Here is a 15,211-nt window from a genome sequence, read left to right as displayed (position 1 = left end):
ATGTGAAAGCATTCTGAAAACAATACAGCACTATACATGTATTTTCAGTTCAAGAAGTCCTAATCAAAAATGTCTGCTTTTAAAGATAGCAAAATTTCAAGAAAAAAAAAGAAATACAGTCCAACAGATGCATTTTGCCAACTATTCAATAATAATGACTTTTTCTTGGTAAGATATTCAGGTAGAAAGGGGCGCCTGGGTGGCTTAGTCGTTAAGCGTCTGCCTTCGGCTCAGGTCATGATCCCAGGGTCCTGGGATTGAGCCCCACATCCGGCTCCCTGCTCCGTGGAAAGCCTGCTTCTCCCTCTCCTACTCCCCCTGCTTGTGCTCTCTCTCTGTCAAATAAAGAAGTAAAATCTTAAAAAAAAAAAAAAGATATTCAGGTAGAAAATGTTTTAACATGCCTAAAAATGTTAACTATTGTTAGTAAAATAGGAAACTTCCTAAGCTCCCCCACCGCAGAAAGTTATATGGACATCTTTTGATAAACTGGTTTAGATTTGGTCAAGATTGCTTCCTAGCAATGCGTGCCTCGGGTAACAGGAGCTTATAAAATGGCCCACTCAGGGAAGAGATAAACCAAGATGTTTTATAGGCAGTTTTGTGGGTTATCATGGCTCAGTCTAGCTAATCTATAAATAAAATAATTCACAACGTAACAATGAATAAATAAAACAATGAACAGTTTATTATACTGCATCATCTAAGATCTCTATCCTGAGCTATTTGCTGCCCTATCACCCACCAATTAACTGTACCATTGCTGCCAATCAAAGAATACTCTTACTTTATTCCTTTTCCCATCATATCTCTGCATCAAAAGTGGGGAAACCACCCTCAAACATGTATAAATAAAAATATACCCAAAATAATATTCTCATACAGTTCTTTTTTTTAAAAAAAGATTTTATTTATTTATTTGAGAGAGAGAATGAGACAGAGAGAGAGAGCATGAGAGGGGGGAGGGTCAGAGGGAGAAGCAGACTCCCTGCTGAGCAGGGAGCCCAATGCGGGACTCCATCCCGGGACTCCAGGACCATGACCTGAGCCGAAGGCAGTCGCTTAACCAACTGAGCCACCCAGGCACCCCTCTCATACAGTTCTAACAGAAGAAATAAATATACAAAGTTCTGTTCCATATTCGCAAATTAGCTGGTTTTTGGTAACTCGTTTCTTAACACATTGGAACAGGCACACACAATGCTTTCAGTGAACACTTGAGTGATTCTATATTCCAGTATTCAATTGTTTACAAATAGTTATCATCGAACATTGCTTTATGTGAACACTTTTTATTTTTTTTATTTTTATTTTTTTTAAAGATTTATTTATTTATTTATTTGAGAGAGAGAATGAGAGACAGAGAGCATGAGAGGGGGGAGGGTCAGAGGGAGAAGCAGACTCCCTGCCGAGCAGGGAGCCCGATGCGGGACTCGATCCTGGGACTCCAGGATCATGACCTGAGCCGAAGGCAGTCGCTTAACCAACTGAGCCACCCAGGCGCCCTATGTGAACACTTTTTAAATGATAATCCTATATACACACCTAAATTTTTCTAATTTAATGAAATTTACTCAGAAACTTGAGTCATTTGAAAGAATTTTATCTAGACAGAAACCATCACTATATTAATAATCATCAGTGATGTTTAATATGAAAAGACTTTTTTCCCTATACAACAGCTGCAAAGATGTGGGGAGAGTACTGAGGTTTCATGCTTCTTAGAAAAACAGTGACTTTAATTCAGAACTATGAAACAGGAGAATAGTTACCAATTTTCAATCACTAGAATGATTTCAATCACTAGAAATCATTCATTTCCTCTACCCCAGTCCTCTTCTTCATCCTCTATATCCTATTAGTCATTAAGTCCTGCTTTCTAAAATTTTCTTATCGGCTGCTTCCTCTCCCTTTTCACTGCCACCATCCTACACAGAATTATTACGGTTGGTACAAATGAAATAGCAACGTTGCCTCTCTGCAGTCTCCCATCAGAACACAAGTGCAGAGCTGGTCTCCCTTAGCATCACTATCATCACCCTTTCTCTGCTCAAAACTGCTCAGCAGCGTCCTATTTCAGAATGAACCCAGTCTAAGCTCTCTTATCTATAAGCGTCTGCATAACAACGGCCCCGCCTCTTCCCTAGCAAACCTACATTTCCAGTGTCTCCCCAAGTCTTACTCTCTATTCAAAACAGCTTCCTCAGTCAGGTCTCATAACTATGCCACTTTCATTTCTACTCCTGTGACTACACACCGTTCTCCCCTTTCTTGGTGTTTCCTCTCCTATAAATGCCATTAATTCAAAGTAGACAAATTCATACTTCAAAGCTCCTTCAAGTCTCACTCCTACTCCAAGAAGTCTTGACTGACTTCCCCATTCCTGAGGCCGATAAACTATGTGAGTTTCAAATACACAACTTATAATTCTTCATCATACAGACACATACCTCATTGCTTCTTGCTCTCATGTTAATACTACCTCCCCAACTAGGTAACAAGCTTCCTAATGGCCATCTTATACTTCTGGCTTCTCCACAATTAGACTACATGACCATACCCAAATTAAATCCTCATTATATACTCGTTAACTGGGTTAATAAAAACAATGTGTACAGTGTCTGAATTTATCCAAACTCCTTAGAAGTGAGGTTCTATTTTAATGGCTTTCCATTAGTTGCACATCACTTTAAACCTGTTCAACTGTACCCAAAAGCTTAATGAGTATTTCCTAATAATCAGGAATTTAAGAATATGAAAAGATGTTGATTCTTATTAATTTCTCATCTTTTAAAGATTAAAAGACCAATAATAAATTAAAAGACCAATGCTGATGAGGGTATAGAAAAAATTAATACATTCATACACTGCTGGATTATTAATGGGCACAAGGCTTCTGAAGCAACTGCTGAAACAAAAGCTGAATATCAAAATACTAAGTACTCATACTCTTTGACCCAATAACTTCACAGAGGCGTTATACTTCATAAATATTCACCCAAGTATTCAGAAGCACATATGCAAAAATGCTAACAGCAGCAATGTCTAAAAAACTGCAAGAATAGTGACTCAATGCTGGACACTAAAATACTTTCAAATAAATAAAAAACTCGGAATCACTGAAAATGTCCACCACGGAATACTGGTTAAGTGATGGTACATCTACAAGATAACAGGTCTATTTAACCCACAAATCTATATTTCCAAGAAACACTGTTAAGAAAGATTATCATGATGCAGAACTCCAGGAGGTGCTATTGGCAGAGGATACTAGTAGAACAGTGTCCTCTCTCACTAGAAATGTGGCAAAGTAGCTCTGCAGTTGGAAAAAGCCTTTTTAATGAATAGGAAGAGAAAGAAGATGACTAAACATATGCAGAAAAAGTTTACTTTTGTTTGTTTGATACAACTCTAGCTGGGTAATATATGACATTATGAGGGACCTTTCCTTTCTGTTATATTTCTATGATGTTTCAATTTTCAGTTACTACCATAAATTACTTTTGTAATCTGAAAAGCACAATGAAGAAGTTTTAAGGAATTAAAGGCTCAAAATACATTGAAGGTATTTCACAAAATACCAAACAGCTAGATGTAGCAACATACAAAGCTTATAAAACAGAGTGAACAAAAAGAGCTAGTTACAAAAGAGATCTCGTCTGATCTCGGAAGCTAAGCAAGTCGGGCCTGGTTAGTACTTGGATGGGAAACATTACTTTTTTTTAAACACATATATGGTAAAACAAGAAAAGGAGAGGAACATAAACTCAGAATAGTGATTTAACTCAGAAAAGGCAAGGAGATGGCTTGAAGATACTGCCAATGTTTCTTTTTAAAAACCTAGGCAGTGGGGGGACACCAGAGTGGCTCAGTCGGTTAAGCATCTGACTCTTGATCTCAGCTCAGGTAACAATCTCATGGTCCTGAGTTCAAGCCCCGCACTAGCTCCATGCTAGAGCCAACTTTAAAAAACAAAACGAACACAAAAAACAAAACTAGGTAGTGGTTTCACTAGTGTTCATTTCACTGATGTTTTTTATACTTTAATGTTTTATATATATTCTTTTTTGTACAGATTAAATATAGACAAATTTCTTAACTAGAAAATTCCCAAAGGATTTCATCTTCAAAAGTTGTCATAAAAAAGAAAAGAAGGAAAAAGACAACTGAAAAGAAGAGAGAAAGATGGCTTGTGAAAGCAAATCAGAACAGCTATTTAAGGGAGGAGAACAGAGATTTCTGTTTTTGAATTTTGGGATTATCCATTTGTTATAAAAACCTTAGCTACAGAGAACCTCATTTAGTATTGTGTGCACTCTTATTTTTCAGATGACACAGTTTACCATTTTAAATGCTAAAATATTTTTATTTTAACCATTTTGAATAGAAATAATTCCAAACTAGAAAACCGTATTACAATGTACCTCTTTTAATAGAATATATACATCATGGTTGTTTCTTGGCTTCTTTTTTTAGCATCAATACATGGGCCATGATGTAATAGCAACTCCCTCACTACTAAGGGGCTATTGGTTTCAATATACCAAGAGGTTTGGGAGTAACATTTTTTGACCTCTTGTGTCTATTTTTTCTACCATGGCTCTTCTAGTCTCTCTCGTGTTGTCAATTAATTCCTACTTAACAATACATTGATGGCTTAGAAATCATCTAATCAACTGTATATAAAATCAAGAATACACAGACTGGCTTGCAGATGTCAAGAATATGTGCTTTGAAATATGGATTTGATATCTCTTTTGACTCCCGAGGATTTTTAATTCTCAATCCCCAAATGTAAACAGGTTTCTCTATAGCAGGATTCCAAACAAATGGACTTCCCCAGAATTTCTATTTTTATGTGTATTTTCAATATTATGAAACAATAAAAATTAAGGAAACTTCTGGATGTCATTACATTGCTTTAGACATGGTGACACTGAAAGTTTTCAATTAAAGGTCATTACTGGAAATGATTAAATTTTTTCCACTTTCATTTGGCAGACTACATGCTGATGTGGATTTTCTAACTTTTTACCTCCAAGTCTAAAAGAGCATTTCTTAGATCACTGTTTTATCAATCTGACAAAACAAGATTACATACATTAAGAAAATTCTTTTCTTTTTCTCCTTAGGGGAAGCAAGATGAAGAAATGTTTATTGTTTTATTTTATTTTTTTATTTTTTTATTTTTTTAAGATTTTATTTATTTATTTGACAGAGAGATAGACAGAAGAGCACAAGCAGAGGGAATGGCAGAGGGAGAGGGAGAAGCAGGCTCTGCACTGAGCAGGGAACCCGATGCGGGACTCGATCCCAGGAACCTGAGATCATGACCTGAGCCGAAGGCAGACGCTTAACCATCTGAGCCACCCAGGCGCCCATGTTTATTGTTTTAAAACAAGAATCAGTTTATAAATTCATAAAAACAATGATAGGCAGGACTCTTGAAAAACATATGTATAGAGAGTTTTTAGCTCAGGGATAAAAGTTATTTCATAAGCCCTAAGGTTATATGCTATCTCTTACATTCTAATTTAAACTATGAGCAAAAGGCGGGTTCTTCTTAGCCACTCTTCAACACAAAATACAAAATTATTTTATCTAAGTGAAATGAGATAGGAAAATTTTATTTTAGTAAACTTATAAAAAGCCTACTACTCTCCTTTAACCTTATGGAGGTAATGAAAGAGAAACTCTATGAAATACAGAAAAGCAGAAAACTCCAGTTTCTATTTTTGAACTAAGCAGGGAAATAAGGAAAGAAAATCACAAAGCCTGGTGCACCACTGATGCTAATGAGTAGAGAAGACACATGGCTGCATCTCCTTTGGAGGCACGCAACCAGGTCTTTTTCAGTCCCTTCCACTGTAACTACAACCCCACAGGCCCTCTTATACCTTCTCCAGCCTCACCTTAGCCATACTCCTGAGGAGTCCCATGAGGTAGGGGCACCTAAGCATACTGCCAGTCTGAATCTTTCTCAAAATACATACAAAAAGAAAAAAAATAAATTTGCAATAACTGCTGAGAAAGAAACATGGGAATGAGCCATGATATGGTCCACTGGTATAAACCAAAAACCACGACAAAGGTAGAAATAAAAAGAATTATGGAACCATTTTAACCAGATAAATGAACCTGTTTAAAAAAAAAAAAAGATAAAAGTAAAAGCACAAAAGAAAGGCAACTGGGTAATAAACATTTAAAAATGTTTGCTCCAGTTATTAATTTTAAAAACAAAAAAATCTAAACAAGATACAAGCTTTCACCAGTCAAAATCACCAAGATTTGTTTTTAGTAACACCTAATAAAGGCAGGAAGAAAGGCAATGAGACACCTTCTCTCACTTTGTTCCTGTAATGTAAACTGGCACAGCTCTTCTGGAAACTTCAGCAACATGTTATCAAGAATCTAAAATTAAAATGTTCTTACTCTCTGATGCAGTAGTTCTACTCACAGAACTTTATACAAATAATAAAACGTGAACACAATCCTTACTTCATGATGAATATAATGAAGGGATAAAATGCATTACTCTACCTGCCTGGCTAAGTATTGCTAAATTAAAACATTGAAAACAAGGAGAAAGGGGCTGGGAAAAGCACAGCCACCGTGGCCTGCCATCAATCAGGCCATATTGACTCCATTATCCCCAGTCCTACCCCTCAAAATTTCCTTCTGGCTCAACCAAGATACACAGCAGCATAACCCTCTACAAAAGGAAAAGAACATATTGATGTATTTAAGAGCGTTCTCAAATGACCTGAAATAAAAAGAGTTTTCCCAGGATGAGGAAAAAAAAAAAATCTCCCAAATTAACTATGAAATGCCATTCCCTAAACAATTTATTTCATCAAAAATTCCAAATACCTCTGTAAATAATTTCATTAGGCAATAAGAAATCATACCATAACAAAGAAGCCATTATGTAGGTAAGAATTTGTTAAAGTCCCATGTATCAATTTTTGGTAATGATAAAATTTATTACATTTTCTGAGCACTTGTCAGATATTAAAAAAGCTATATACGTTTGTCAAACTCCGTGTGTCAAATTAAGTATAAAACGTTTATTTCTTAGGAAAGCAGTTTAAACACTATGTTAAACAGAAACTAAATCTCTGTAAAAATACCAAAACACAAACTGCAGACAGCAAGCAGTATTTGTACCTGTTCCCACACACACAGAAGTAATCTGAGTTCTAAGCCATAAAAATGCTGATATAGCAGTTCTATGCTAGATTTCATTCATGTTGCCAATATTTTTTATCTGGCATTTATTTGGCATTAATGTCTCAATTTTAGAGTATTAACAGCAAATCATTAATCACTAGTTGAAGGCCTCTTGTTTTAGATATTCTCTCATCTGGAAGGAACTAATTTCTCTAACACTTACCTAAACTCGTGGGCTTGATGAGAACATCAAGGACATCATAAAAGGGCAAGTTCTTTAACTGCACATCAGGATGGACAGGAGGAATTGGGGGAGACGGCTGCTGCATCTCAAACGTGGGCTTAGTATCTTGAAGCAGCACAGAACCAACAGGAGAGGCCGGTGAGTGCGGTGTAACTGACGAGGAAGGCAGCGCGTGGATTCCGGCCACGGCCAAGTCAGGTTCTACAGGTGATGAGCTACCATCCAAATTGAAAACCGAAGATTTGATTGTGGATAAATCAGAAAGTCCTTCAAGAGTCCGTGGGTATCGGCGTCTGTACAATTCTCGGATTTTAATCTGAACCGCAGGGCTGCAGCCGCTCTTCAGTAAATGCAACGCCCTCATCAGGAGGTCATGCTTGCGTCCACTTTTATTCCGTCCAGCAAAGCCTAGTAACACTTGTAGTTCAGAAACCCTAAAGCTAGAAACCATATTCTAAAAGGAAAGAAGAAGAAAAAAAAAAAAAGGACATAAGCCAAGAATCCCCTCAAGCATATAAAAACCCCATCTAAAATATACTGTAAAATCCAATTTTACCAGCATTTTATCACCTGGTATATGCTAGTACCCAGCATTTTCACATACCACTTAGAATTGATCCTATTTATAGAGCCACTGCCCACCCAAGTTACATTCAAGTTACGGTATTAATTATGGTTTGCTGTATTATTAATTTTGATAATCTATGGTCTATCAGTTTCTACTAACCACCTCACTATCTGATGATGCTCAAGTGTAAACCCATATTTGCTTTATGACTATGAAATTTATAACCAATGAAAACTTCCTTCTCAAAATTAAGCCCTATCAACACACAACGTAATGTTTGTTACAGTACTGTCACAAATTAACCAAACAAAAAATTTGATTTTTGCAAAATTATATGCATAACTTCCAATGCTAAATAGTAAATCTACAAAATCAAGACAAAATTGTGATCCAAAAATCCAATGAATTTTTCACCCCAACTCAAATTATTAAGGAACAGACAACATAAGAAAGTAAGTTATTTTTAAATATTAAAGCTAAAAACCACATACATCTTATTTAGCATACTTCTAAAACAAGTGAAATCCACAGCTGATGAGAAAAATGTTGTTTGTTGTTCTTGGGTGTAAAATGAAGGTTATATGCGGTTTTTGCTTCACATTTCACCATCTACTTATTCAACAAAACCTAGCAAATACTTTTAACTATTTGCTGTCTCTTAAGTCCACCTACTTGGTGAGTTTCAGAACTTGGGAGGTTAAACCACACTTGGGTCAGATTTACTTGTACACAAGTGCCCCATCTAGTCAGAAAGAAGAATAAGACCTGGAACTGACCCTAAGGAAACTTTGCCCACCCCTCCTCTCTGAGCTAACACTCCAGAGCTACATGGGATTCCTTCTCAAGCTGGTAGGTCTGCAGGGGCAAAACCTACAGCTGGTACCGAGTCAAAGAAGTCCTCTGTTCTGCACTTTTAAGTCTCATTGATAGCCCTGAAGCAATGACTTTTAAATAGTAGTCAGGAATAATACTTGCTAGTTTTCTAAAAAGCAAACAAATTTAAATATATCAAAGTAATCTGGATGTACAGCTGTATCATAATTCTATCTCATATACTGTGTCTCCATATCTCATATTATACAAGTCAGAGACCATTAAGTTGTAATCCTAGCAACCATTTTTTTATACTCAACTAGCACTGTCCAGTAGAAAAAGGAACCACATATTTAATTGTAAGTTTTCTACTAGCTACATTAAAAGTTAAAATTTTAATATGCTTTATTTAATCCAATATATCAAAAGTATTATTTCAACATGTAGCCGATTTTTGTGATTTAAAAATAATCCATCTTGGGCGCCTGGGTGGCTCAGTTGGTTAAGCGACTCCCTTCGGCTCAGGTCATGATCCTGGAGTCCCGGGATCAAGTCCCGCATCGGACTCCCTGCTCGGCAGGGAGTCTGCTTCTCCCTCTGACCTTCCCCGCTCTCATGTGCTCTCTCTCTCTCTCTCACTCTCTCAAATAAATGAATAAATAAAATCTTTAAAAAAAAAAATAATCCATCTTTTCTGAGGTGCCTGCATGGCTCACTCAGTTAAGCGTCCGACTCTTGGTTTCAGCTCAGGTCATGATTTTCAGGGTTGTGGGGTCAAGCCCCATGTTGGGCTCCTCACTCAGTGGGGAGTCTGCCTGAGATTCTCTCTCTCCCTCTCCCTCTGCCACTCCCCTCGCATGTGTGCACACTTGCTCTTTCTCTAAGATAAATAAATAAATCATAAAAAAAATAAGCCATTTTTTAAAAGTGTCAATGAGACATTTTTTAATACTAAGTCTTCAATATCCAGTGTATTTTACACTTGGAGCCTATCTAACCATATTTCAAGTGCTTCAGAGCCTCACGCAGCCAGCAGCTACCACACTGGACAGTGCAGCTCTAAATCACACTCTAATAGCAACATACAGCACAACGCATGGTCATTACACTTCAAATCGCTTCATTTCCTCCATGTGTTAAAATGAAGATTTTATCTATCTTATCCCAATGCTATGGACAACAAAGATGAAAAACAAGAAAATTCTTGGCCTATGTCAAGATGTTACAATTTACTCAAGGTTTCATGCATAAAAAGGACTATGACAGCTTTCTCAAGTGTCTTGCCAAGCAAGAACACAATGCATCTTTCCCAAAGTCCCCAATCCTAATACTTCAACTGAAGTTGGCTTATACTACAGTAGCGTGAGCAACATTAAATTGCGAGAACACTAACAAAGGCAGTCAAACAGATACAATACATCGGGATATTTTCTAAAGAAATTTAACTCAGAATTCATTACTTTGCTTCCCTCCTACTTATTTTCACATTATTCTTCGTTTTAAGGAGACTTGTTTTCAGAAATGACAAAAAAGAACACAAAGTCACCCTAGGCTTGGCTCTCAAAATGGAATTTCTGGGAGGTCTCATACCACTTATTTCCAACGATAACTTTATTTGGCAAAGAATGCTAATGCAACTGGCCCTATTAGCTACTGTAAATATACAAACAAAAAGGAAAAAAGAGATAAGGGCTCTCAACATGAATGCAGAATCAGGACATTCTGAAGCAAAAAGAAATCCTCCAGTTTGGGGAAGGGCAAAGGAAAGGACAGCAGACAAGGATGGTCTCTGTATTGCAAAATGCTGCGAAGATGAAGTACCACTGAAAAGGGGCGGCTGTGAGCCCACGAAGCCCCGTGGGAAATTTCACAACAGCAATCAACAGTCACATGTAGGTCAAATCTTGGCATCCAGACTCAGGATACTGGAAAAGTCACTTCATCCCTCTGGTCATCCTATTTATATTCAAAAACACCTAACAACAAAACTCTCCTCTATTGAGGATTCACTATTAAGATACTCTCTTCTCTAGGGAGCTTACTAAATCAAATTCTAGGACTATGTTTTTCTTGGCAACCTTGCTGGATCCCATTTCTTCTTAAAAAGCAAACATAGGCAGCACCTTAACTAAGTCTTCAACCAAATTTCAGCTGTCACCAGGTAAGGTGAGCCTGCTATCCCCACCAAGAAGGGATTTCAGCTACTGTTCTCCACCAACCTCCAGTATCTATATCTTTAGTATAATTTTTTCCAAGTGGACTTTATCCAGTCCATCCTGCTGTCTCCCAAAGTCTGTCTTCTAATACTTCAGTGACAATTGCTATATGCTCTACACAAAAGAATTTCTCAATAAATGCTTGCTAACTGATTTTAAGGAAATTCTATGAACCAGACAGAAATACGTTGGCAGGACTGATTTTTAAAAAGATATATAAACAATCTGGATTTCTAAACAAAAGATAATATAAATTAAAAATATAAATTGAAATGATTTTTGGGGCACCTGGGTGGCTCAGTCAGTTAAGCGTCTGCCTTCTTCGGCTCAGGTCATGATCCCAGGGTTCTGGGATCAAGTCCCGCATTGCGCTCCCTGCTCAGCAGGTAGTCTGCTTCTCCCTCTGCCCCTCCCCCTGCCCGTGCTCACCCGTATGCTCTCTCCCTCTCGCAAAAATAAATAAAATCTTAAAAAAGAAAAAACATCAAAAAGAAAAAAAGACTAGGACTTTAAATCAACCTTGTTTCTTTATCAAATTTAAGTAACAACAATATTATTTAAAAAATTAAAGCTGGGTCATCATATAATTGGAACATCACATATAAGAGTGAAGGCAAGCTGAAGGTGCTATATTTAGAAAACCTCATTAAGGAAGTAAATATGATAGTTACATGCAATAACCAATGAGTAAAAAGACTTCCCTGAGACTGCTCTTAACTCTTAAATATAAGATGGAAATTGCACAAGCAGTCTGGAATTTGGGGAAGTTCTAATAGGTTGGAAGTCATGGTAAAGATCAGCACAAACTTTGTAAATAGATACTCCATCCGCTAGGATGTATAATATGAGGTAAGGAAAGGAACTGCTGATGGAAACTGATAGATCACATTATTAACACTGCCTATCCCAACTATAATATTAAAACAATTTACATCTTCACTTATAAGTAGTTATGGATAAAGAAAAGCCACCAGATATATAATCAATACATCAAAGGACTGATCAACCCATAAGAGAAACTATGCAACAAATTAAAAAGATACTCCAATTCCTAACTTCTGCCCATTTCAGAGGTCATAGGAGGCCTTAGTTCCTAGCACTGTATCCCTGTGAATTCACATTTTCCCTATAATTAAATCCCTTTTACTTGAGAGACCATAGGTGGATCTCTTCCTTACAACACACTGACTAAATTAACTCAGGCTGAAGGAATCAAAACTGAAAATCAACTATTAAGAGAAACAATAAAGAGAATACTACATTTCAAAATCTATAAATAAAGCCAAAGCTAGGGAAAACATCTCCCTAAATGCTTCTATTATTATATAAAATTTACAATTAAGTAGTTCAAAAAACAAAAAAGTAACAAACACACACCCTCAAAAGAGTAAAGAATTAAAGGATAAAAAACAAACCATGAATTACTGTATATTTGAAAGTTGCCAAGAGAGATCTTAAAAGTTATCATCACAAGAAAAATATTTTTGGTAACTGTAAGGTGATGATTTACTGTGGTAATCACTTTGCAATGCGTACAAATACTGTACACCTGAAACTATATATTGTCAGACATCAATAATACCTCGATTAAGAAAATAATAAAAAATATTACCTGAAACTTGAAAAAAAAATTATTGGGGGGAATGAGTGGAGACACGAAAAAAAGATTAAGAGTTGTTCATTGCTGAAGCTAGATACAGGGTACAAGGGAGAATTCTCTACCTTGTAAGAATGTTCCCACAGTAAAAAGTTTGCTTGAATGGGGGAAACTAGTTGTGGGTTATATAGCAACTCTCTATACTATCTTCCCAACTTTTCCATAAATCTAAAAGTATTCTAGATTTAATCAAGCAAAAATTGTTTGAGGCAGGGAAAAATAGATTGTGGTATAAATACCATTTCTGACAAAAGGAACGGAGGTTCCTTGAGTAAATAGCTAATTGCAAGTCTGGGGTAGAAAATCCACAAGATGAGCCTAGAACATTTTATCATACCAGAAAGCAAAGAAGTTATCAAAGACTACTGGAATCTTGTCAGAAGGACACAGAAAACAATTCAGTAGCCCAAGACAAGACAATCTAACCATCAAAGAGAACAATAACTGCTTCAATTCAAACACATCAAATATATTAAAAATCATTTGTTCATAACAACAATACTTAAAAAAAAAACCTCACTGATTTCTGTTACAGGATGTTGAGAAACCAACTCATTATTCTGAAAATTGTTAAAGTAAGGAAAGCAATACAAAAAGATTTATTAGCTCAAAAAAAGCCATATGATTAATCCGCATAAATGCCAAAAGGGCATTTGAATAAGTCCTACCCGTTACTGGTAAAACCTCTCAATAAAAAGGAATAGAATGAAACTCTGTTAACATGAGAAAGGGTAGCTATCAGAAATCAAGAACAAATATCATCCTTGAAGATTAAACACTAGAAATAAAGACTTATAAAAGATGTTTTCTCATCTAAGATTATTCTAAAGTGTCTAGACAATACAGATTTTAAGAAAAGCAGTATTTATAATTTACAAATGACAGAATTTTCTACACTGAAAATATTTAAAAATCCACTGAAAAATAAGACCTAATAATAAGTTAAGAAAATTCACTGACTTATCTATACATCAAACAGATTTTCGAGTGACTGATCAGGAAAAACAGTATTTAAAAAAAAAAAAAAAGTCTAATAACAAAATCTAAAATGCAAAGGCATAAATTTAAAAATTTTCCTATAGCTACATAAAGCAAGACATAAAAGAACCCTTGAATAAGTTAAGAAATGTATCCTGTTACTAGATAAAAACAGTAAATACTGAAAAGATGTCAATGCCCCTAAATTCTATAAATATAATAAAATTCCAATGAATGACTGAGTTGAGGAGCTTGACAGATTAAAATTTACCATAAAAAATAAAATCTATAGTATGGCAGGTGGTGATGAATACAAAGGACAAAAATAATGGGAGAAAAGGAAACAGAATGAAGAGGTTAAGAATGAAGGATTAAGAAGACACCCAAAGAATATCTGAGGAAAAGCATTCCAAGACCTCGGATGCAGCAGGTGCAAAAGCCATGAGTAAGAAAGCGTGTCTAACACAGGAGAAGGGAAAGTAAAAAACCCATCAATGCTGAACCAGAAGAATCTAAGGGAATCTAACATAGCAGAACGATGACCAAAGAAAATGACAAGCCCCGGGGAGGAAAGTGATTAGCTTAAACAAACATTTATTGTATAAAATTATAGTATCAAATTTGTAAGGCTAAGAAATGACAGAACAAAACTGTGCGGCAATGGCATGCATGTAAGTTGGCAGAGTGGGAAGCAGTTTAAAGTATCCTGTAAGAAAGGAAAAGATAGTTTTAAACTTACAGACATGTCTTAAAATTTCAAGAGAAAATTCAAGAAAACTCCAAGAGTATGTGAGAAAACAAAACAAACAATGTAATTTCACACATGTAAATGGCAGAAAACATGAGAAACAGGGCAGGAAAAAAAATCAGCCCAAAAGGCGGCAAGAAAACAGATGGAGAGACAAAGCACAGAAAAAGTAGGATAGCACAAGATGAAGGAGTAAGGATAAATGCAAATATACTAATAATCCCAACAAATAAAAATGAAATAAACTTTCCAATTAAAACAGCAAAATTAGTGAATATCACCACAGAAACCCACAAACATCAAAAAAAATACAGGAATACTAAGAACAACTATACACATGAATTTGGCAATTTATATGAAAAGGGCCAATTCCTTGAAAAATACAAATTAGGAAACTCACACAATATGAAAGAGATCACTTGAATACCCCTCCAACTACTCAGGAAATTTAATTCATAATTTTAAAATTCCCAAAAATTGGGGCACCTGGGTGGCTCAGTTAAGCATCCAACTCTTGATTCTGGCTCAGGTCATGATCTCAGGGTCGTGAGATCAAGCCCCACATGAGGCTCCACACTCAGCATGGAGTCTGCTTGAGATTCTCTCTCCCCCTCTATCCCTCCCCCTGCTACTCATACTAATAAATAAATAAAATCTTCAAAAAAATTAACTAAAAAATAAAACTCCCAAAAAATAAATGATCAGGCCTAAATGGTTTTACTGGAGAGTTCTACCCAAACATTTAAAGAATTAACACCAATCTGATCTAATTTCTTCCAGAAAATAGAAGATGAGAGAATACTTCCAAATTCATTTT

The 15,211-nt window shown here is 36.0% G+C and overlaps 1 protein-coding gene across 10 annotated transcripts in view; it reads right to left on the bottom strand.

Moving 5' to 3' along the window:
• Window positions 1-15,211, bottom strand: part of PIAS2 (protein inhibitor of activated STAT 2) — a 90,641-nt gene that overhangs the window by 58,717 nt on the left and 16,713 nt on the right. For all 10 annotated transcript variants that reach the window (XM_036107612.2, XM_078060371.1, XM_078060372.1 and 7 more), the window contains one exon: window positions 7,394-7,868. In XM_036107612.2, the coding sequence (XP_035963505.1) occupies window positions 7,394-7,868 (475 nt within the window). The remainder of the gene's footprint in view (window positions 1-7,393; window positions 7,869-15,211) is intronic.

Source organism: Halichoerus grypus, chromosome 13 (assembly GCF_964656455.1).
Source record: "Halichoerus grypus chromosome 13, mHalGry1.hap1.1, whole genome shotgun sequence".
NCBI lineage: Eukaryota > Metazoa > Chordata > Mammalia > Carnivora > Phocidae > Halichoerus > Halichoerus grypus.
The sequence above is the reverse complement of the archived record's forward strand: the minus strand, read 5'-3'. Positions and strand labels throughout refer to the sequence as shown.